The sequence below is a fragment of the Schistocerca serialis genome, chromosome 5 (assembly GCF_023864345.2).
Source record: "Schistocerca serialis cubense isolate TAMUIC-IGC-003099 chromosome 5, iqSchSeri2.2, whole genome shotgun sequence".
Taxonomy (NCBI): domain Eukaryota; kingdom Metazoa; phylum Arthropoda; class Insecta; order Orthoptera; family Acrididae; genus Schistocerca; species Schistocerca serialis.
Window position 1 is genome coordinate 663881141 of NC_064642.1, and position 23203 is coordinate 663904343.

Consider the following 23203-nt stretch of genomic DNA (forward strand, 5'->3'; position numbering starts at 1 on the left):
CCGCGGCTTCACTACTCTTTCGTAAATGTGTGCAGTGGCGTGCAAACGGTCCCAAGCTGTTGCACTGCTGTTACTGTCTTTAGTTTTCTGTAATGCTTCCTATTCTTCTACAAACCTTTGTATCTGTCACAAACTATTTTTCAACCATCGAACCACCCAGGGAGAAGAGAGAGCAGTACAAACCAATCTGACTATATTACCCAAACGTGACATGATTTCTCACGATGACAACATTTTTTTGTGAACAACTTTATATGGGAAATTTGAGAGTGATGATAAGAAGGAAAAATAGTATGGTAGTGCGACAATCTATTATCATTATTTTTTAACTGTGTGACTTGTATAGTAAAATGAGAAATTTGTTGCTGCGTAGATATACTGATTGAATATAGGAAAGAATTCGCAATGCATAATATGTATGTAGGGAAGACTAACTTGGAAGGGAGAATCGTTTGCTGTTGTATGTATTCGACAGTAAGAAGTGATTGCCGGAAAAGTTATGAATTACGAAGAGCAATGGTAAGGAACAGTATTAGGTAATTAGTGATATGTGGAAGCAATAGATTAGAGCAATAGCTGATGATGAAATATGTGAAGTAAGGTCAGGAATGACAATGTGAGGATTATGAGACAAAGATAAATATAGAGAAAGGAAATAAGATGTGAGAAAAACAAGAGAATATTGCGATCAGATGTTACTAGAGACCTTGTCATTATGTAATCCAGAGGACTGGTTGGAATTCAGTGAAGTAAGAAGTAAGTAATCTGACATTATGTTTTTGGAATCAGAAATTAATGCGGAAAGTTAGAGTACTATAATGGTTTGCATCGAAAGTTTTAAGAAGCATATTTGAAATAAAACATGGATACAATAAAGAGGAATAATAGATTTCAATAGCATAATATCTGGTTAATGCTAATAAGAGAGTATTTTTGCAAATTTTTCCACAAAGAGATGTATTTGCCCTTTTCAAACTTCATGCACACACAAGAATAGTGGACTGTAACACACCACATATGTGAAACCATTTGCTAAGAACAACTTAATATGAACTGCTGAGTAGTTGGTAAACGTTTCTCATTTTTGTATATTTGTACATAAACACATATTTGCTACCATTTGTACATATTTTCTATATAGAACGTGCAGTGCTATAATTTTAACTCCTGTATTTTGAGATATATAAATTGCATTTCATTGCAGGAGACATAGCATTCTGTAAATTGGACATACTATCTATTGAAATGCCTTTTGCGTGTTTAAGCAACTAATAACCACAAGGAAAGTTACAGCAAAAATTTAATTTAAAGAAGGTTACCCAAAAGGAGATTGCCAGTATTTAGCTGCTGTTTAAATGAAAGTAACTCATGAAAAATTTTAGGAGACACGCAGAAATGAGGAAAACTGAAATCACAATAAAGAAAATCCTTTCCTTTTTTTCTTGTAACATAAACAATACATTTTTCTTCTCTCTTTTAAATTTATTTTTTCTGCTATACAGTAGATTAACTTTTAATGTGATAAGATGTACTTACAAATTCAGAAGAACGCAAAATCCCCAAGACTGGCTAAGTGCCACGGAAGCTCAAAATTTAGTGCGGACGTCAATGCGAGATGCTTTTAATAGTTTCTACAATGAAATTTTGTCTCAAAATATGGTAGAAAACCGAAAGAGATTCTGGTCATATGTAAAGTAGACCAGTGGCAAAAAACAGTCAATACAGTCACTGCGCTGTAGCGATGGAAATGTTAGCGATAATGGTGCCACTAAAGCGAGTTACTAATACAGTTTTCCTACACGAAAGAAGACGAAGTAAATGTTCCGGAATTAGAAACTTGAACTGTTGTTAGCATGAGTGACATAAAAGTAGATATCTTAGGTGTTGCGAAACAGCTCAAATCACTTAAGAAAGGCAAGTCTTCCGGTCCAGATGGTATAACAATGAGGTTCCTTTCAGAGTATGCAGACACAATAGCGCCTTTCTTAGCAATCATATACAACCGCTCACTTGACGAAAATTCTGTTCCTAAAGTCTGGAAAGTAGCACAGGTGTCACTAATATTCAAGAAGGGAAATAGGAATAGTGAATAGCGGAGTAACCATATAGATGTAGATGTAGATGTAGTGACACTTGCTTGTAATAATTTTTCTTTTCAGCTTATAGGATCAACAATATTGAATAAAAGTGAGATTTAAGGACCTAATGGATTTAGGTAAGTTACAGTATACGACAACATGAAACACTTAGTATGAAGAGAAAGAGCAGAAGATATTTTTACTGTGTTGGAGAAAAGTAGTATTTGTGGACAGTATATTTTTAGGTTTTTGCTGTGCTGTGATGTTAGTGATTGTGACGAAGTAAGAGGAGATCTACAGAGACTGACAATATATATTCATATTTTCTAGCTGTATGAGTTGGTGGTGGTTTTGAAAAAGAAAAATGAATGTTGTGGTATTTTGGAATACTGACTGAGGAAGCAAGATAATGAAGTAAAGATGTTATTGGAAGACCTAAGGTATGTTGACAGAGGAAACAAGAGAAACAAGTAAAAATGTTAGTTTGTAATGGTCAAATGTGTAGAGACCTAAAGGAACAATGTGGCATTTATAGAACTGCATGAAGAAAACCGAAAATTAGTTGTAAACTACGGCGTTCAAACACTTTATTCAATATTTAAACCTCACTACTGATACTCGGATTTAGATTATAACCAGTTCGATATGCGTGCCATCATTGGCGATGACGTGGCTCAAACAAATAGCGAAATTCTGCATCACCCGATGAAGTGTTGGAGCATCGATGGTGTCGATAAGCTCCTTAATGGCTGTTTACAGCTGAGCAATGGTTTCGCAGTTATTTCTGTACGCCTTGTCTATAATACAGCCACTCAAAAAGGAGTTCCATGTCTTAAGATCCGGAGAAAATGGCCGCCATTCCAAGCCCATGCCAGTGGCCCCTGGGTACCCCAGAGTCAGACTGCGGTCGCGAAATTTCTCGTCCAGAGCAACAAACACTCTCCTCCTCCGATGAGATAGAGATCAGTCTTGCATGAACCACATTTTGTCGAAGTCAGGGTAGATTTGGATGATGGGGATGGAATCATCTTCCAAAACATTCGGTAATCACCGTGCCATCATGATATATCGCTCCAATTATTCCGTGACTGGACAATACACACCACACAGCACCCGTTGAGGGTGAAGCCGTACCATTCGATAGTCACCGTGCTATCAAGGAATATCGCACCGACTATTCCATGACTGGACATTACACACCACACTGTCACCCGTTGAGGGTGAAGACACTCCTCGATCGAGAAATGCGGTTTCTTAGTTCCCCGAAACCGCTAATTTTGCTTATTGAAGAATCTATCAAAATGAATGTGGGCTTCTTCGCTATACCAAGCCATACTAATTCCCGATCGTGCCCTGCGACCAATCGTGCAGTTTGAACGTCCTAACGCAAACCGTTCAGAATTTATGACGATTTTATTTCGTATAGTTCAATAGCTGTCACCCTGTAGTGAGGCTATGATAATGAGAGAAGTGAGGAGAAAGATGGTGAGAAGTAGTGATTATGAAAATGTGAAATGTAATGGCAATAATCAGTGAGTCAATCTTCTAATGGATTTGTCGACCCATGGTTGTTCCCTATCCTTATTGGTCTCTAGTTAATTCGTTCCCTGTCCTTACATGTGTCGTGCATGATTTATTTCCTGTCCTTATATGTGTCTGTAGTGGGTTAGAAGTGGTTTGTCTTCTGTGCAGTTGGATAAATTAGTAAAAATGTTATAGTAGGGGGTGTGCAGAAATAAAATTCATTTTTAAATCTTTCTTGCTTTAAGTTATTTTAATAGGTTATAATTTGGCTTTTACTACTACGCTTATTTCCTTTTTCCGTTTGTTTTATAAGATTTGAGACGTTTTACTTTTACAATTGCTAGGAATATTATTTTTGCGTATTTCTACTCCTACGATTACACTACATGTCAAGTTTTACGTTAACCCTTATTGATGATTGCTAAGACTTTTGTGCTAATATTTTATGAAAAATTGACTTTCATCATTTCAGGGATATGTTGTCAAACAAGGCACTACTAATGTTTCAAACATTTTATTTTGCCTTGTATGGCTAGTTAAATATTGTAAAATATGTTCTGTTACGTTTCACGTCAGCCTAGTGGACTTGCCAGGGAGATTACTGTCACCACCAAAGCACATGCAGTGCCTGAGATGAAAGAAATGAACGGGTATTAATTATATCCTACTGTTTCAACGACAAATGGATTGGACAATGTATAAACTACAATATGGGTCTCGTGTTATAAATGAGCCATCATCAAATGAGGCACTACGAATAATGGATTTGTGATGGCACTTATGAACACATTCCATCTCTCTTGCTGAGTGTCCACCATGTGGGTCAACTACATTACACTCTCACGTAAGAGAAGACGCTAGATAGAGTGTCGGTGGAGGACATGTCACTTAACAGAGTTCCTCTAGTTCCCACATGTGGATTGTTTCAACACTTTCTGCGGATTTCTTCCTCGACACTCAGCGTTGGAGAATATTGGTTTGTTGTGATGTGACATGTGTATGACAACTGTGTGACTCACTTTCACTTTCACCCTATCCTTCATTTCTCTTGTTAAATCGATTTCACGTTATTCTATGGCTTTTTTTACTTAAATATTTGTTGGTTAAGTCATCCATTTACACATAACTCATAAATAATCTACTGCATTATGTATTGAAAATTTAAAAACTTTTTATTGCATGTTATTCATTGTACTCATACTTTCGTTCAGGATTTCAATGTTTATTTTTCTTTTGTTTCTGTTCTGCGTTAGAATTTGCTGTCTGCTGCTTCAAAAAACTGTAAGTAGCATGCTGACAAAATCTAACCCGTAAAAGAGGGAGACAGGGTATGTAACGTTTCTGGTTCAATTTTTGATACTCAAGTAAAGTGATGTAAGCGCTGTTTTCATTCGATGTGTATTGCACATACATACACTGGATATTTCCAAACAGATGCTTTCGATGGTTGATATGTTACACCCACAGGTTCTGAGTACAAGGAGTGTGGCCTTTAGTTGTTAATAATTCTGTCGCTGCATTGAGCATTCTAAGAGCAGCTAGTGAGAGAGTTATGTATTGGCTATTGTTACTGATTGGATGGACATGGCATATGGATCACATAAACGAAGATACAGAGAATGATGAATAGTGAATCACGATTTTTGTAAAGGGTAATTGGACAAGCGAAGATTTTTGAGTTATGTGTTGCTGCACTGCTTCTTTGCGCATAATTTTGATCCTTTTGAAACAAGGAAAGTTGTAGTGATTTCTTTTATTGGTTTGGGTTAATTAGTTGCACTCAGACGTTTTATCACTAGTTAACCATTTTAGTAATTAGTTTTATGGCAAAGAATTATTTCTTATAACAGGTATTTTTTTGATGATGATTGTAATAGACAGCGAATTTCAGTTATTGCATTAGAGTTTAAACTCATTTAACACGTGCAAAATCCAATACCGTCACCTCACGAAAATTTTTATTTTCTGTTTATGTGTGTTGCCTAGTTACATGAAAGTCAAGAAAGACTTACGAACTACATGTTTTCAGAGCAACACTCACCTGGTGGAACAACATGGAATACGCACGGCCGCTGCTGCTGTCCCAAGGCGTTTATAGCCGAGCAATAGAAGGTGCCGTAGTCCGCGTCCTCCTTGAGCTGGTAGTTTCGCCATGTGGGGCCACCCTTCCACTTTATAGACGGTATGTTCTCCACACTGGGGTCCCTCGTAGGCGTCAGGAACGGCGCTGTTTCCATCGATCGGCTGAAGATCCAGCGGTAGCGGTCTGGTGGTGGGACGGCGGCACCGTCACAGTTCAAGTCCAACTGTTTACCAAGGGGTACGGTGTACATCAGAGAATGCTGCCATCGGCAGACTGGTTCGTCTGTACAACAAGAAAGCTGCCTTATTAGTCGCAACACTCCAAAATGTACACTTGTGGGTTCTGAGCATCCTATCTATGCTGTTCAACATACTGAAAATTGTGTATTGGGTAACAAACGCAAATTAATGCAAACAAGAAATTTAGAAGTGAGCATTATACATTTTTAGAGGTGATACCAAGAAATGATTTGAGACGAACATATACAATTACTGTTAGGGAGGGTGAATGGAAGACGCTGATAGCAGTGAATATGTAACGTAAATCGCATTGCAAGGTGCCGATGTGTCCAATTATAGGTAACTCTGTTTCGAGATATTATGAAATAAATAAGTCAATGGACATTGAACGAATTCAGTGACGTGTGGCTAGCGTGGTAACAGAACGATGTAGTCTGTAAAAACTGCGACAGAAAATCTCGCGAACTTAAATGATAAATTATTGGTGAAAGGCAACATGGTCCACCTGAAACTATGATGGGTGTCTAAACGTAAAAGAGTTCCCAGTATAGTAAAGAGTCATGTTGTAAATAACTATCACTAATGTTTCAGCCTCATTTACAATGCAATTCTTCAGGGCATGAGAAGCCCTTTGCAACCATGGCCGATACAGTGATAACTTCATTAATGATTATTTACAGTATCACACGGTAGCATACTCAGAAAACTTTCAAGTGAATTGACTCTGCCTGTTGTGTTATGACAGTCATTTCAGTAATGTATGATAACGATGTCAGCCCAAATGAAACACACTTGTCACAATAGAGGGTGTCCATATAGTCGAACCAATACAGAGTGTACCCCACTCTGCCAGCACCGCAGGCATGTATTTCCTAAAGCAAACTATTATAAAGCTACTGAAAGGGGTTTTGCAATAGATTTTGCCAAGTTCAAAATGGTTCAAATGTCTATGAGCAGTATGGGACTTAACATCTGAGGTAATTAGTCCTCTAGAACTTAGAACTACTTAAAACCTTAACCTAAGGGCATCACACACATCCATGCCCGAGGCACGATTCGAACCTGCGACCGTAGCAGTCACGTGGTTCCGGACTGAAGCGCCTGGAACCACTCGGCCACCACGGCCGGCCCTTTTGCCAAGTATTAGTCACCTTTTGTTGCGATTCAGCAGTGGTTTTTGCAGGTTCTAGAGAACGAGTATGTTCCCGGTTCAACATACGACTTCATTTGGCGACAGATCTGGTGATTTTGCCGGAAAGGGCAATTGTTCTACACAACGAAGAGCACGTTGGGTGTCATCAGCCGCATATGAATGTGAATTTGCTCCACAAAAAAGCACACTTTCGTCCTGTCAATGAAATTCCTGTGTCATGGGGAAAACGACCCAAGTAACGTTGTCGACATTGGTTACTGTACCCAACTGCAGCACCACATGTCCCCGCGAATTGTAGCTAATGACCCACCACAACATGAAGCCTGATGAGAGATTTAAAACTTTCTCGGGGTACATATTGTTCCACAAAATTTCGGTACAACTGCCACAGTATTTAGGCGCAGAATCTTCTCGCCATCTTCAGGTGATGCTGGCGGAAACGCACTGAGCTCTGGTATTTAAGGCGCCGCCGGCACATGCGTGGTGGATCCACTTGGCGTTGCGCATGCGCTACTTGAGAGCGTTCTAGTCTGCTGCGCCGCGCACCTTCCGTGGTGATAATGTTCCACGTATGCTATGTGGATTGCCTAAGACCCACAAGAATAACGTGCCATTACTTTCAATTCTGAGTAATACTGGAGCAGACACCTATGACTTAGCACAGTACTTGGCGTTTTTGCTCAAACCAATGGTAGGAAAATGTTCACATCACATACAGAAGTCTAGTCATTTCATCAGTCTAGTCATTCCAACTGCAAAGTAATGACTTTTTGATCAGTTGTGATGTGGTTTCACTCTTTACAAATCTACGTCTTGTGGACTCACTACATCTCATTGGCAATAGCTTTGGAGCTGGCATTACAGCGCTGTTTGAGCACACCGTCTCCTCTACATATTCTTTATTTAGCAACGCGTTTTGTGAGCAGTATCGCTATGAGGAGTCCTTTGTCTCCACCGGTGGCCAATCTTTTTATGGAAAATTTTGAGGAGCGATCACTAGCTTCAGCCACTTTTAAAGCAACTGTATTTTGCCGATATTCTGACGGTACTTTTATAGTTTGGCCTCATGGTTTGGATCGTCTGGGAGAATTCCTACAACACCTGAACAGCTTACAAGAAAACAAAAAAAGGGCGATGACACACTTTGTCTTTCAGTATACAGGAAGCCTACTCACACAGACCTGTACTTGCAAGCCGCTGGTTGTCACCATCCGGCACAAACGATAGGTGTTTTGAAGACCTGGATTCACCGAGCGCAAGTCATCTCTGACGCCGACAGTTTGCTAACCGGACAGGAGCAACAGCAGAATGTATTTCGGAAGAATGCGTATTCGTCCCAGCAAGTGGAGAGAGAACTACAGACCTATAAGCGACAGAGCATAGAATAGGAAGAGGCCTTTAATACGACTGCCTGTTTACCATATATTGGTAACATTTCAGCGCAGATAGGCAGAATATTAAGAAAATCAATGTTTTGCCTTCCTGCAAAAATTTCATCGCCGTTGGGATCTGCCAAAGACGACCTAGAGCTGCGCAAGGCAGGTGTTTACAGGATTCCGTGCGAATGCGGCAAATTTTATATAGGGCAAACTACGCATACTGTGCAGGACAGCATTGTGCAGCATCAGCGTCATACTCGCCTCCTTTACTGTATTGCCTCCGGAAATGTAATAAACTACAAAGAGACAAACATTGTGGCCCATACGTCCAACTTTTGAGTACTATTGTTAACGAATCCGTGGAAATAAGATTGTCTGACAGTAATGCTCTTATCAGTCGAGATGGCGGGTTTCAGTTGAATTCGGCGAGGAACCCAGTCGTTGAAAACTTCGTGTCCTCAATAGCCTTAACATCTGAGGTCATCAGTCCCCTAGTCTTAGAACTACATAACCTAAGCAACCTAAGGACAGCACACACATCCATGCCCGAGGCAGGATTCGAACCTGTGACCGGAGCAGCAGCGCGGATCCGGACTGAAGCGCCTAGAACCACTCGGTCACAGCGGCCGATTTGTTTCGCGTCCCTTCGTCTCATTGTTGCATTGTTTATGTAGCATTTGTCACCCATATTCTGCTGTATAACCCTGAAATGAAGCAGTTTCAAGTAAAACTTTATTTTACGCTTATTTGGACACACACATTACACCCACAAAGTGTGTACAGTTACCTTTGAATCACTGTATATATGTATGATTGGGAAAAACAGCGCAACACAAAGGAGCTCTGCGACGTAAACGAAAGTTGGAATTTAATGAAGAGATAATCGAAAAAAAGATCAAAGATAAGAAATATACATTTTGGTGTGCCACAAGGCTCTATCTTGGGCACCTTCTTGTTTATTTGCTACGTTAATGATTTCCCAACAGTATTAGACACCAGTCATTGTATTACTATGTATGCTGATGGCACCTCTGGGATTTGCTGGCCACGTAGTAATGATGGCCTAAATTCAGTGGTACAGAATTTTGTTGAAAAAGCCCAAATACATTTTGAAAAAGAAAACCTGAGGGTCAAATATTAACAAAACTAATTTAATTTAATTTTCTTTAAGACAGTTGGTTCAAATAAAAATACTGTTGTAAATGGGGACATTCAGGAAAATACCTGTTCAGAATGTAAATTTCTGGGGATATGTGTAGATGACAGACTTTCGTGGAATCAGCAAATAGATCATGTCTGTGGTAAAATAAAATCTAGTCTGTATTTAATAAGGTATTAGTTCATTATCTATATATAAATGCAATAAAAATAGCGTATTTTGGGTTGGTGTATCCCCATAAGACCCAGAACTTCATGCAAAAACCTGTTTATTAATTTTAATATTATGATTATCTATGCAGTATATATGTTTCAATCAATATTATTAGTGAAAAAAGACAAAAAAGTGACAAACAGGGTTATGGAAATCCATTATTACGATACAAGACACAAATCAGACTTTCATATGGCGAGCATAAGATTGAATCTAACAACAAAAACGCTCTTCATTAAGGGAGCAATATTTTATAATTCTCTGCCAAACAACCTGAAACAGCTTTCTGGTAGAATTTTTAACAATGAGTTAAGAAAATGGCTTATATTGAAGTGCCCATACAGTGTGGTGCTGACATGATTTGACTTCAGGAATGCTATGTTAAATACACTTAAATGATCTTTTACGTAATGGCATGTAATCTATATACATTGTGTATCAATAATCTAAATGTAATTACTGTAACATTGCCCATGCATGTTAAATACATGTTTCGAGCTGTAAGATAAATAAATAAATAAATACATGAGAATGGTCGTTGACGTTCCAATTTCGTGCGCGTCGCATAACAGATGCGCTGATAGCGTCACTATGAGGATGAAAATCAGATTTGCTTTAAATACAGGTTCTAATGGTCACAGGCGTTAGTCACCTTTGAGACTGGACGCGGTGAGTTGAAGTTAGTCAAGACTGCCCGTAAGGCGACAAAGATGCCTTATCAACACCACACTGAGATGGAACGAGGACGTGTACTAGGGCTATGAGAAGCTCTTCGTTCCTTAAGCGATATGGCAGAAAGACTTGCCATTAATGTAGCAGCTGTACATGAACGCTGGCAGCGGTAGTCACGAGAATGTACGGCCACAAGAACACTGGGCTCCGAACAGCGACATAGCACTACGGAGAGAGAGAAGGCATGCCTCTGGCGCGTCTTACTGCTTCTGCAGCAACAATTCGAGCTGCAGTTGCCATCAGAGTGACGCAACGGTTGTTACAAATCGGTTACTTCAATGACAGCTCCGAGCCAGAAGTACTGTAGCGTGAATTCCACTGACCCCAAATCATGGCCATTTGCGACTTTAGTGGTGTCAAGCGAGAGCTTATTTGAGGGCAGGGTGAAGGTCTGTTGTATTTTCCGATGAAAGCTGGTTCTGTCTCAGTGCCAATGTTGACAGTGTGTTGGTTAGGAGCCTTGTAGAGGGCTGTAACCAACCTGTCTGGGTGCTAGACACGCTGGATCTACACCTCGACGTGAGGTGCGATTACGTGTGACAGAAGGAGCGATCTCGTGTTAACCCACTCACGCTGATTGCAAATTTGTTCGCCAGTCTAGTGATGCTACCTGTTGTGCTGCCATTCCTGAACAGCATCCGATGGGGTGTTTTCCAACAGGTCAACGCTCGCCCACGTACCACTGTTGTAACCCAGCATGCTCTACAGAATGTCGACATGTTGCCTTGGCTTGCTCGCTCCCCAGATTCCGAGCACATATGTAACATCACCGGATGATGACTCAAGCGTCATCCACATACAGCGTTAACCGTCCCTGTATTGATCAAGTTACGACAGAGGGATAGAGAAACAATTAAAATCGCTCAAAAGAGGAAAGGCCGCTGGACCTGATGGGATAACAGTTCCATTTTACACAGAGTACGCGAAGAAACTTGCCCCCCTTCTTGCAGCGGTGCACCGTAGGTCTCTAGAAGAGCGTAGCGTTCCAAAGGATTGGAAAAGGGCACAGGTCATCCCCGTTTTCAAGAAGGGACGTCGAACAGATGTGCAGAACTATAGACCTATATCTCTAACGTCGATCAGTTGTAGAATTTTGGAAAAAGGATTATGTTCGAGTATAATGACTTTTCTGGAGACTAGAAATCTAGTCTGTAGGAATCAGCATGGGTTTCGAAAGGGACGATCGTGTGAAACCCAGCTCGCGCTATTCGCCCACGAGACTCAGAGGGCCATAGACACGGGTTCACAGGTAGATGCCGTGTTTCTTGACTTCCGCAAGGCGTTCGATACAGTTCCCCACAGTCGTTTAATGAACAAAGTAAGAGCATATGGAGTATCAGACCAATTGTGTGATTGGATTGAGGAGTTCCTAGATAACAGAACGCAGCATGTCATTCTCAATGGAGAGAAGTCTTCCGAAGTAAGAGTGATTTCAGGTGTGCCACAGGGGAGTGTCATAGGACCGTTGCTATTCACAATATACATAAATGACGTTGTGGATGACATCGGAAGTTCACTGAGGCTTTTTGCAGACGATGCTGCGGTATATCGAGAGGTTGTAACAATGGAAAATTGTGCTGAAATGCAGGAGGATCTGCAGCGAATTGACGCATGGTGCAGGGAATGGCAATTGAATCTCAATGTAGACAAGTGTAATGTGCTGCGAATACATAGAAAGATAGATCTCTTATCATTTAGCTACAAAATAGCAGGTCCGCAACTGGAAGCAGTTAATTCCATAAATTAAAGTTAATTCCATAAATTCCATAAATTATCTGGGATAAATTATCTGGGATATAGGGTGATTTAAAATGGAATGATCATATAAAGTTGATCGTCGGTAAAGCAGATGTAAGACTGAGATACATTGGAATAATCCTAAGTAAATGCAATCCGAAAACAAAGGAAGTAGGTTACAGTACGCTTTTTCGCCCACTGCTTGAATACAGCTCAGCAGTGTGGGATCCATACCAGATAGGGTTGATAGAAGAGATAGAGAAGATCCAACGGAGAGCAGCGCGCTTCGTTACAGGATCATTTAGTAATCGCGAAAGCGTTACGGAGATGATGGATAAACTCCAGTGGAACACTCTGCAGGAGAGACGCTCAGTAGCTCGGTACGGGCTTTCGTTAAAGTTTCGGGAACATACCTTCACCGAAGAGTCAAGCAGTATATTGCTCCCTCCCACGTGTATCTCGCGAAGAGACCATGAGGATAAAATCAGATAGATTAGAGCCCACACAGAAGCATACCGACAATCCTTCTTTCCAAGAACAATACGAGACTGGAATAGAAGGGAGAACCGATAGAGGTACTCAGGGTACCCTCCGCCACACACCGTCAGGTGGCTTGCGGAGTATCGATGTAGATGTAGATGTAGAAGTGCAACAGGCGTGTAACTCCATCCAACAGCCAGACATGTGGCTCTGCACAACACAATGCATGCACGTGTTCATGCTTCTATGCAACATTCTGGCAGTTAGACGAGTTATTAATGTGCTAGTATATCAAATCTGCAATGGCTTATCTTGCGCTTACATTATTCTGTGATCTTGCAATGTTATTCCTTAAACGTGTTATCCAGGCATATGTATTGCTTAAATTTCATTTCTCCACATTAAGAATTTTTTGGCGTTGCAATTTGAAACTGTGTGCTGCAGGATTTGCATTGTTACTAGTGTCAAGACTTGTTAGGCACCGGTGATAGTATGGCGACGTAGAGTGACACACAAGCACCAGTGTGCATTATAGTCGTGAATATTTAACAAGTATCTGGAGAAGGTGAGCAGGGCTTTACTACTGAAGCTGTTTTCTCAAAAGAACATGAGTAGTGCTGCCGCTCTTTGCGGTATGAAGAGGTCCTCTTTCCACACTGAGGTTCAAGTGCACGATCCGGATATTTGAATTAACTGACGATTTGGGAACTGGTCCTGAGAGAGGCCGACGGCCAACTTCGCCACGAGCTGTTGGAGGAGTTACTGTTGGCTGAAAATGCAGTACGTAATGGTTCAAATGGCTCTGAGCACTATGGGACTCAACACCTGAGGTCATCAGTCCCCTAGAACTTAGAACTACTTAAACCTAACTAACCTAAGGACATCACACACATCCATGCCCGAGGCAGGATTCGAACCTGCGACCGTAGCAGTCACGCGGTTCTGGACTGAAGTGCCCAGAACCGCACGGCCACCGCGGCCGGCGCAGTACGTAATATGCGATCTTACAGCAGAGCATCAGCTGTATAATGACAGGTGAACATCCAATCGTACACCGTTCGAAAATGTCAGCGAACAATATTGAAATGTTATCTCTAGTGCTGTTCCATGCTGTCGTGGATATACGTGTTCGTCACGTCGAACAAATTTTGTAACCTGGAAGGTAAAAATAGTGCGCCATCAACAATATGTTATCCTCTCTTATGAAGTTAGACCGCCTTTCATTTGGCGATTATGTCGTTATTTCTCTTCCTAGTGTTCTTACAAATGTTTCCCCAAAGTTTCATTGTGTTTCAATCACACGTTTTTCACGAACGCACTTTCAAATAACGACGGTCTGAAGGGCCGATGGGCTATTCGGGCCAGGAACTTCTGGCATGCGCTTCACACGCCCGTCCACATGGAGACCCAAAGCACGCTCTATTCGCCCACAGCATCGTGGCTGCTTACTCTGCTCTGACCAAGAGGACCGCCCGCCACCAAGCTGCTGCTACTCCGGCCAGAAACACCTCCTCTCACCACAGCAAGCGCACCGCTGTTCACTCCTCAAGGAACAGCCAACGCCCGCTTACCAGCTCGGAAGCGCCTCTACTTCATGACAGGAGCAGAAGAGCGAGCAGTTAAAAGTAGGTGGACAGCGACCGATGTGGAGTGTGCCAAAAGCGACTAATTTTTTTAATGTTACAGCACATTACTGCACCTTCTTAACTATCACATTCCTAAAAGAAGTAAGGTATCCTAGCATAAAGACGTTAAGAGACATTTAACACAACACTGGTGACTGCAGAATATAGCGTATGAAACGAAAGCAGTAAGGTACTCAGTGAGTGTTACAGTACAGACGACAAATCCAAAAGTACGTGGATCGATTCTCAGTCCCTTCTAGGGTTTTAAACTGGCACTTGCCACTTCTTTCATTTCTTCAAATGATGGCTGAACTGAAAATTAGCGACTCTAAAACCGTGACTCCATGTCGACGTTAAACTGGATGCCACTGTACAAAGGGCTTGGTAATTCAATTCAAAGTTCGGAGGAAGGCAACGGCTTACCACCTCCAACAGGAGCATAGCCTAGTAAATGCTGTTGACTCCAACCTTCCGGTACCGCCAGCTTTGCTATTAAGGGGACATTGTACGTGAAATTCGTTGAAATTTGACATTTTCCGATTTCTACTCCATAGTGTACTTGCCACATTCCTGAACATTTTGGTGTACAACACATTAAAATCAGACAATTGTGAGTCCTTCAAATAATATTTTGAATGTTGACGCGTAACTATCAAATTTCGTGGTTACCAATACACTGTCACAGTTGAGCAGTCATATCTTGGGTACTACACAATCTAGAAGGCTGTGAATGGCTTCGTTTTGTGCCTACTGCTACGTCTCAGAAGTTGGCATTACGAATAAACAAATCAGTTCTTTGTTTTTGATACTGGTTTTCGTTGAAAATAGTGAGATTAACGGCTGGAAGACTAACGAACAAAGTAAACGATGAATTACAGGAATATTATGGGAAGGCCATTAGAGATAACTGTGATAATGTAGAGAAGATGAAAAGAGCTGTGTGGAGCACTTTCTTTCATCGAATGTCAACTGATGAAAAGCCATGTCATGCTTTGTGTCCAGCTGCACCAAACACTTGGTGTAAATACAGACGAGCTGAATTTTCTACCACTCTGAATGAATTTGCACATAAACATTCTCATCTTTTAGCAGTAAAGGAGACAATCAAACCTATTTACAGAGATTAGGCATATCCTGAGCTACTAAGGAAGTGAAAGTTCTTGGCAGATTAAAACTGTGTGCCGGACCGAGACACGAACTCGGGACCTTTGCCTTCCACGACCAAGTGCTCCACCATCTGAGCTCCCAAGCAGGACTCACGCCCCGTCCTCACAGCTGTACTTCTGCCAATACCTCGTCTCCTACCTTCCAAACTTTACAGAAGGTCTCCTGCGAACCTTGCAGAACTAGCACTCGTGAAAGAAAGTTTCATGTCAGCGCACACTCCGCTGCAGAGTTAAAATCTCACTCTGGAAACACCCCCCAGGCCGTGGCAAAGCCACGTCTCCGCAATATCCTTTCTTTCAGGAGTACTAGTTCTGCAAGGTTCGCAGGAGAGCTTCTGTAAACTTTGGAAGGTAGGAGACGAGGTACTGGCATAAGTACTGCTGTGAGGACGGAGCGTGAGTCGTGCTTGGGAAGCTCAGATGATAGAGCACTTTTTCCGCGAAAGACAAAGGTCCCGAGTTCGAGTCTCGGTCCGGCACACAGTTTTGATCTGGGAGTTAGTTCCATATCAGCGCGCATTCCGCGGCAGAGTCAAAATCTCATTCTCGATACTACAGAAGTGTTTACATGGGAAGACCCAGAATATGAATCAGTCCTTCAATAATGTTGTGTGATGTCGTGTGCCTAAAAATGTGTTTGTTGGCCTTATGACTCTGAAGTCCGCAGTGTCTGACGCTGTAATAACTTTTTGTGGTGGGAACAATGAAAGACTGAAGGTTCTGGAAAAGTTTGGGGTAAGATTTACACAGAACACAGCTGAAGGACTGAGGGAACTGGATGAGCTTCGTGTACATGAAGCAGAGTTAGCTGCTCAGCAAAGGACAAAAGAAGCAAGAAAGAAAAGAAGGAGACAAGCACTGGGCTGTTGTGACACTGAAGATGACACAGACTATGGGCCAGGGCAATTATAGTGCATAAAAGACGCAGAAATGTAAGTCTGTATGAGAATTTGTAATTAAAAATTTTAAACCTCATTATCTAAGAACTACATTTTTTGCAATAAATGACCCGTTTTCTAACAAAAGTACTGATGGTAGAGACATGAAATTTCCACAGCGTACCAAGTGTGAGATTCAATACATATGGAACTAGAATAATTAAAATATTCAGAGTTGTTTTGTTCATTTATTTACAAAATTCTGTAAAAAAATGAGTGTTTGGGAAAAAAAGATAACATGCCCCACAATACAATTTTAGTAATCATTCTAGTTCAATGTATCTATAAAGGTGTATTCAAAAATTATAAGTTGGTGTCTTAAAAATTTCCCAAGATAATGGGTCACAAAATTTGATAATTTCATATTGGCGGCATAGGACATACAATGTCCCCTTAAGATAATATAACATTAATAATTACAAATATTTTCATTTTAGTCCTAACATTCTCTTTCCCCCAGCTACAGAAATATCGTCATCACTTCCTGATGACACACTGACAAAACATGAGCCGGCAGAAGACAACAGACACCTTCTTGAACATCTGTATGTGATAGTAAGTAAGGTATTTTATTAAAACAAAGAACATTCTCTAATTATTTTGTAAGGATGAGCCCACAGCCGTTGGAATGACTGTCCTCAATATAATCCAGTATATATAGGGGGTTACAAAAAGGTACGGCCAAACTTTCAGGAAACATACCTCACATACAAATAAAGAAAAGATGTTAAGTGGACATACGTCCGGAAACGCTTAATTTCCATGTTAGAGCTCATTTTAGTTTCGTCAGTATGTACTGTACTTCCTCGATTCACCGCCAGTTGGCCCAATTTGAGGAAGGTAATGTTGACTTCGGTGCTTGTGTTGACATGCGACTCATTGCTCTACAGTACTAGCATCAAGCACATCAGTACGTAGCAACAACAGGTTAGTGTTCATCATGAACGTGGTATTGCAGTCAGTCCAATGTTTACAAATGCGGAGTTGGCGGATGCCCATTCTATGTATGGATTAGCGCGCGGCAATAGCCGTGGCGCGGTACGTTTGTATCGAGACAGATTTCCAGAACGAATGTGTTCCGACAGGAAGACGTTCGAAGCAACTGATCGCCGTCTTAGGGAGCACGGAACATTCCAGCCTATGACTCGCGGCTGGGGAAGACCTAGAACGACGAGGACACCTGCAATGGACGAGACAATTCTTCGTGCAGTTGACGATAACCCTAATGTCAGCGTCAGAGAAGTTGATGCTGTTCATGGTAACGTTGACCAGGTCACTGTATGGAAAGTGCTACGGGAGAGCCAGTTGTTTCCGTAGGATGTATAGCGTGTGCAGGCACTGTCAGCAGCTCATTGGCCTCCACGGGTACACTTCTACGAATGGCTCATCCAACAATGTGTCAATCCTCATTTCAGTGCAAATGTTCTCTTTACGGATGAGGCTTCATTCCAACGTGATCAAATTGTAAATTTTCACAATCCACATGTGTGGGCTGACTAGAATCCGCACGCAATTGTGCAATCACGTGATCAACACAGATTTTTTGTGACAGTTTGGGCAGGCATTGTTGGTGATGTCTTGATTGGGCCCCATGTTCTTCCACCTATGCTCAATGGAGCACGTTATCATGATTTCATACGAGATACTCTACCTGTGCTGCTAGAACATGTGCCTTTACAAGTACGACACAACATGTGGTTCATGCACGATGCTCCTGCACATTTCAGTCGAAGTGTTCGTACGCTTCTCAACAATAGATTCGGTGACCGATGGATTGGTAGGGGCGGACCAATTCCATGGCCTCCACGCTCTCCTGACCTCAACCCTCTTGACTTTCATTTACGGGGGCATTTGAAAGCTCTTGTCTACGCAACCCCGGTACCAAATGTAGAGACTCTTCGTGCTCGTATTGTGGACGGCTGTGATACAATACGCCATTCTGCAGGGCTGCATCAGCGCATCAGGGATTCCATGCGACGGAGGGTGGATGACGGTATCCTCGCTAACGGAGGACATTTTGAACATTTCCTGTAACAAAGTGTTTGAGGTCACGCTGGTACGTTCTGTTGGTGTGTTTTCCATTCCATGAGTAATGTGATTTGAAGAGAAGTAATAAAATGATCTCTAACGTGGAAAGTGAGCGTTTCCGGACACATGTCCACATAACATACCTTTTTGTAACACCCTATATATATATATATATATATATATATATATATATATATATATATATATATAATTTAACTATATTTACCTTTCATTCGACTGAAGAAAATGAACTCTTTCACGATGGTGGAAGGTCACCGAAAGATGTGTCAGTCGATAATTAGAAAGTTGCGTTTTCCCAAAGCAGAATCATTTTTCATACCCCCCCTTTCTTAGAGCAAAAAGTAAAAGGAAATCAATAAAAATAATACACACTACAATCTAAACTCCGGTCTCGTGAACTGAAAAACGGCCGGGAGAGCAGTGTGCTGACCACACGCACCTCCATATCCGTCGCCAGTGACGCCTTTGGGCTGAAGATGACATGGCGGCTGGTCGGTACCATTGGGCCGTCGTGGCCTGTTCGGGCTGAGTTTTGTTTAATTTTGGGATCAAAACTGCGGGTATGTAAATGAAACGATTAACGCGGAGACACATGGGGTTGATGTGAATAGATTATGGTTCCCTCAAATGGGCAGCGCTCTTATAAACGTAGAAAACATCTCTTACGGCGTTGAAAAATTCGTTTCAAGAGGTGAGAGACTGTGACCAAGACACATGAATGACACCCCTATAGAGTCCCAGAATGCTAGCGAAGCATTACGTCGTAGTACAATAGTGTCACAATGGCTTCGCGTACACATTCACGGTCCCCCATGCAAAGTTAAGTTTTCCATGGTTTCGGTAAAGGGCACCTGTCGGTTCTGCCATTCCTGTAGAACGATTTAAAAGCACATAAGGTGTAATGCGGTCGTGATCTGCGATAATAGCCGCCAGTGTTAGTGCGGAAGAAAGCGAGAGGTGAAAGCAGATCTGCAGACTTATGTGGACAACAGCAGAAACGAATAAGCTTTTTCTGAAGGTCCCAAAATACATCGTTTCTTTCATCTCAGCATATGCCTGGCTTGGTCGCCCAGCCAAGGCTGTTGAGAACAGTAACCTTTCTTGTATTTCCGAACAGCAATTGGGAAACCGCTGTTCTTTTACGGCCTGAGCTACTTAACAATTAGTTACTTGAACGTATATTATTAAACGTTTATCAATGTATAACAGAAATGTCTGTTTTCTCTTTCTGACATGACAAGTGCACCAGTTCATGAATATCCGGTCCGTGGATATCAACAAATCAGTCGACGGCCGGGAGAATTTTTTGTCACTTTGTCAAGAAAATCAATGCATTTTATTATATTGAAATGAATTTTAATTTTATAACTCAATTAGCAGCTCTCAAGGACTTCTGTATGAGTTTCTGTCAAATGCTAATCATGTGTGGATTGAGGCAATATTGAATCTAAACACTAATGTTATTAAGCTCTTGCACGTTAATTTGATTGTACAGAGTTATAAATCAATTAAGAACATTTTGGACTTAAAGTGTTGGTTTATATACTAAGCATTCGCTAAATTAGTCAATATTGCAAATCATGTTAATCTGCAGCTTCTAGAAACAAAAAAAAGAAAGGTTTGAAATACATTTATTCAAAAATATAGCAAATAATAGGTGAACTAATAATATCTCTGCTCGAAGACATTGCTTGACAAGCAAATGTTTGAAATGTATTAATATTAAGTCAGAAAATATCACAAGTAGTTCTACCTCTGGCATAGGAATGTGCTGAGTTTTACAGTTCCGTTTGATTAAGAGGAACCTCTTTGGTCATAAGACTTAAACTTACACAAAATCTTGATTTATTTATTATTTATTTTTTTATGAGCTATACAATGATTCTGCTTCAAAATAAGCGTTGCTAGAAATATAATCATTCAAATATACGAATTATAAAGAGAAAACGACATATTTACGAAGTTTGTGCGCTGGTTTCTGGTGATACGATCCTCGACACCGAATGCAAGCGGCTTTACCCATCACAACGTAAAGGAAGCTACTATCGAATTTAGAAACAACATTCCCACGTGGTGACTGTGGCAGGAATTGAACGTGCAATATTATTGTCAAACTGCACTGTTGCTGCTAAATTCTGGTAAAAGTCGTCGTATATGTTACTTAAGCTTTCCGTAGGTTGGTGATGATACAGATCAAGAATAATGAAATTCATTTCTGGAATTTGATTTGCGTTCTTCATTTCTGGTTGATGAGCTACCGGTTACGATCTTCCATTTTGATAGTTGCATCGAATGATTTGCCTTAAGGCATCGTGTTCTGTTGCAGCAACTACCCAACTGCGACAGCTGCACCCGTTATCTCACATAATTAGAGCTACACATGAACCCAACCAAAATTAACTTTCCCAGGAGTACGTCGTTATCCAGAGACAGCACCATTTATCTCAATAAGGGCTGGACAGTTGTTATCAGTATGGTACGTACTGATAACAAATGTCTAACCAATATAGAGATAAATGGTACGGTGTCTTGTTGACAACGTACTCCTCACAAGTAGAATGTATTAGAGGGAGCTGTAGAGAAAGACAGTAATTGGAATATATCTAGTAAATAATTGAGGACGCAGGCTGCAAGTGGCACTCTGAGATGAAGAGGTTGGAACAGGAGAGGAATTCGTGTCGGACCTGTCAAAAGACTGATGACTTAAAAAACAAAACAAAATATAAATACCTACTTGCAGTTATCGATCTGAATTTTTTGCCAATACTTTAAACAAAAACTTCAATGTTCAGTTGTGAGGTAACTTACGCATAATGGTCAGCGGCAGTGGAGGACTCTCAGTGTCTCCAACTGCATTGGATGAGACGCAGGAGTAATTGCCTGCCATTGTGCGGTTGATGGCGTTCAGACGCAGAGTGAACGACTGGATGAGCGGTCCCCTAGAATGAATTTCCTCCAGCAGGCGACCCTGCAAAAGGAAACGAGCAGCACACCGTTACGTTAGATTCAGCTTAATGTACTTCTGGGCGTTCGGACACAACAATACATTTTAGAGTCCTTCTCAGCTGCCGTTATCGATTGAAAGTGTCAGTTGTGTTACTGAATAGCGCCGTTCTCTCCACCTCCATGCCTTCAGTTTTGACTCTTACAGATTAGCAGCATTCAACCCACTCAAGAGAGCTTAGATTTTCGAAAAGTATCACTATGTTACGTGAACATTACAGCGGGGAGTATTAATATTTACGAACGATGGGGGGTCAGACAATATTGGAACCTTTGTATAGATTTCCGTATACCGTTACCATGGAGTTCGTAGTTCATGACTGGTCACCGTGAGCGAGACAGTGCCTGGACAAATGACTTACTCGCTAACTAGGAGCGCACTCATTCCTCGGTATTTTGTGTGGCGTTAAACCAGCTGCTCCCTGCAGCTACCTGGATGTCTTCATTCTATTTAGGTCTCTATTTTCATGGCAAAGAAAAAAAGATTTGGCTCTTGGATCACATCTTAAATACTTCTGTATTGAATGTACCCCATTAAAACACAACCAACATCCGATGATTCACATAATGGAAAAGACGTAGTGTCTATCAGGATGTCTTCATTCTGTTTGTGTCTGTAGTTCCGTATTAAAACAATGATCGGAGATACAAGTTGTAATGGTACTTGAATTACGTAACCATTATGGTACCTCACCTGAACCTCTCGATACCAGTAATATTCTACTGTATTTCTGTTAACTACTTAACATATTTCTGAGACAACATTCAGTTTTGATTTCATTTTTGATACATCGATGTGTTTATATTGCAATGATATTATTCTTATGTGTATTCTTTCTTTTGTCACTATGATCTTTGACGTACTTGTAACTCTGATTTTTGTGCGCGTAAGCGATTATTAGTTGGTTGTTGAGTTGTTAGAGAGAGTCAGACCTTGAAAAAGTCAAGTGTTGGACGTCATGTTGGAAAGACGCATAACGTAGTCCGCTTATAAAATGTGAACTTTGACAGTGACTGTGAGAGAGATGTTTTCAAGTATGTTTTGTATTGTGAAGTGATGTTTTGTGTTTACGTGATATTGCAATAAAAGCAATTAAAAAGAAGTGTAACTTAATTTCGGAGTGCTGTTTTTTTTACATCACTATTGTGCTAACTTTGAAAGGTTTAATCTCCAAGAATGATTTGTGAAGCGCATCTACAAAACTTTTGAATATAGCAGAATAAAACCTAGGCCTCTTTGCATCCTAGTTTGGAATCATAACGACCTAGATTTTCAACAATTGAGCCGTGATTTTACGACGAAACCAGCGTGGGAAACAAGAAAAGATGAGTGCCTATTTTTTTGGTTATTACATGAAATGGCTTTATTAACTGTGCTCTAATGACACCTGCCACATAATATGACTGTTGTTGCCCGAAAATGCAGTATGTAGCAGCGTGAGCAACACCACAATCATTATTAAATGCTGACCTTTGTTGTGGTAGGGTTGTTAGAAAGTGGAACTTACTTTAAATGTTACTATACTGAATGTAAGCAAGTAAAACACGGCCAACATCTGATGATACACACAATGGAAATCAGGCAGTGTGTATATTTGCGCTGCATCGACCAAGAGGAAACGTTCACAGATACTATCAAGCACGT

The 23203-nt window shown here is 41.0% G+C and overlaps 1 protein-coding gene across 1 annotated transcript in view; it reads right to left on the reverse strand.

The window, feature by feature from the left end:
- LOC126481006 (B-cell receptor CD22-like) overlaps positions 1 to 23203 on the reverse strand; it is a 113633-nt gene that overhangs the window by 43604 nt on the left and 46826 nt on the right. Inside the window, exons 6-7 of the mRNA XM_050104460.1 lie at positions 21364 to 21523; positions 5644 to 5967 (exon numbers count right to left, since the gene is read on the reverse strand). Of these exons, the coding sequence (XP_049960417.1) occupies positions 5644 to 5967; positions 21364 to 21523 (484 nt within the window). The remainder of the gene's footprint in view (positions 1 to 5643; positions 5968 to 21363; positions 21524 to 23203) is intronic.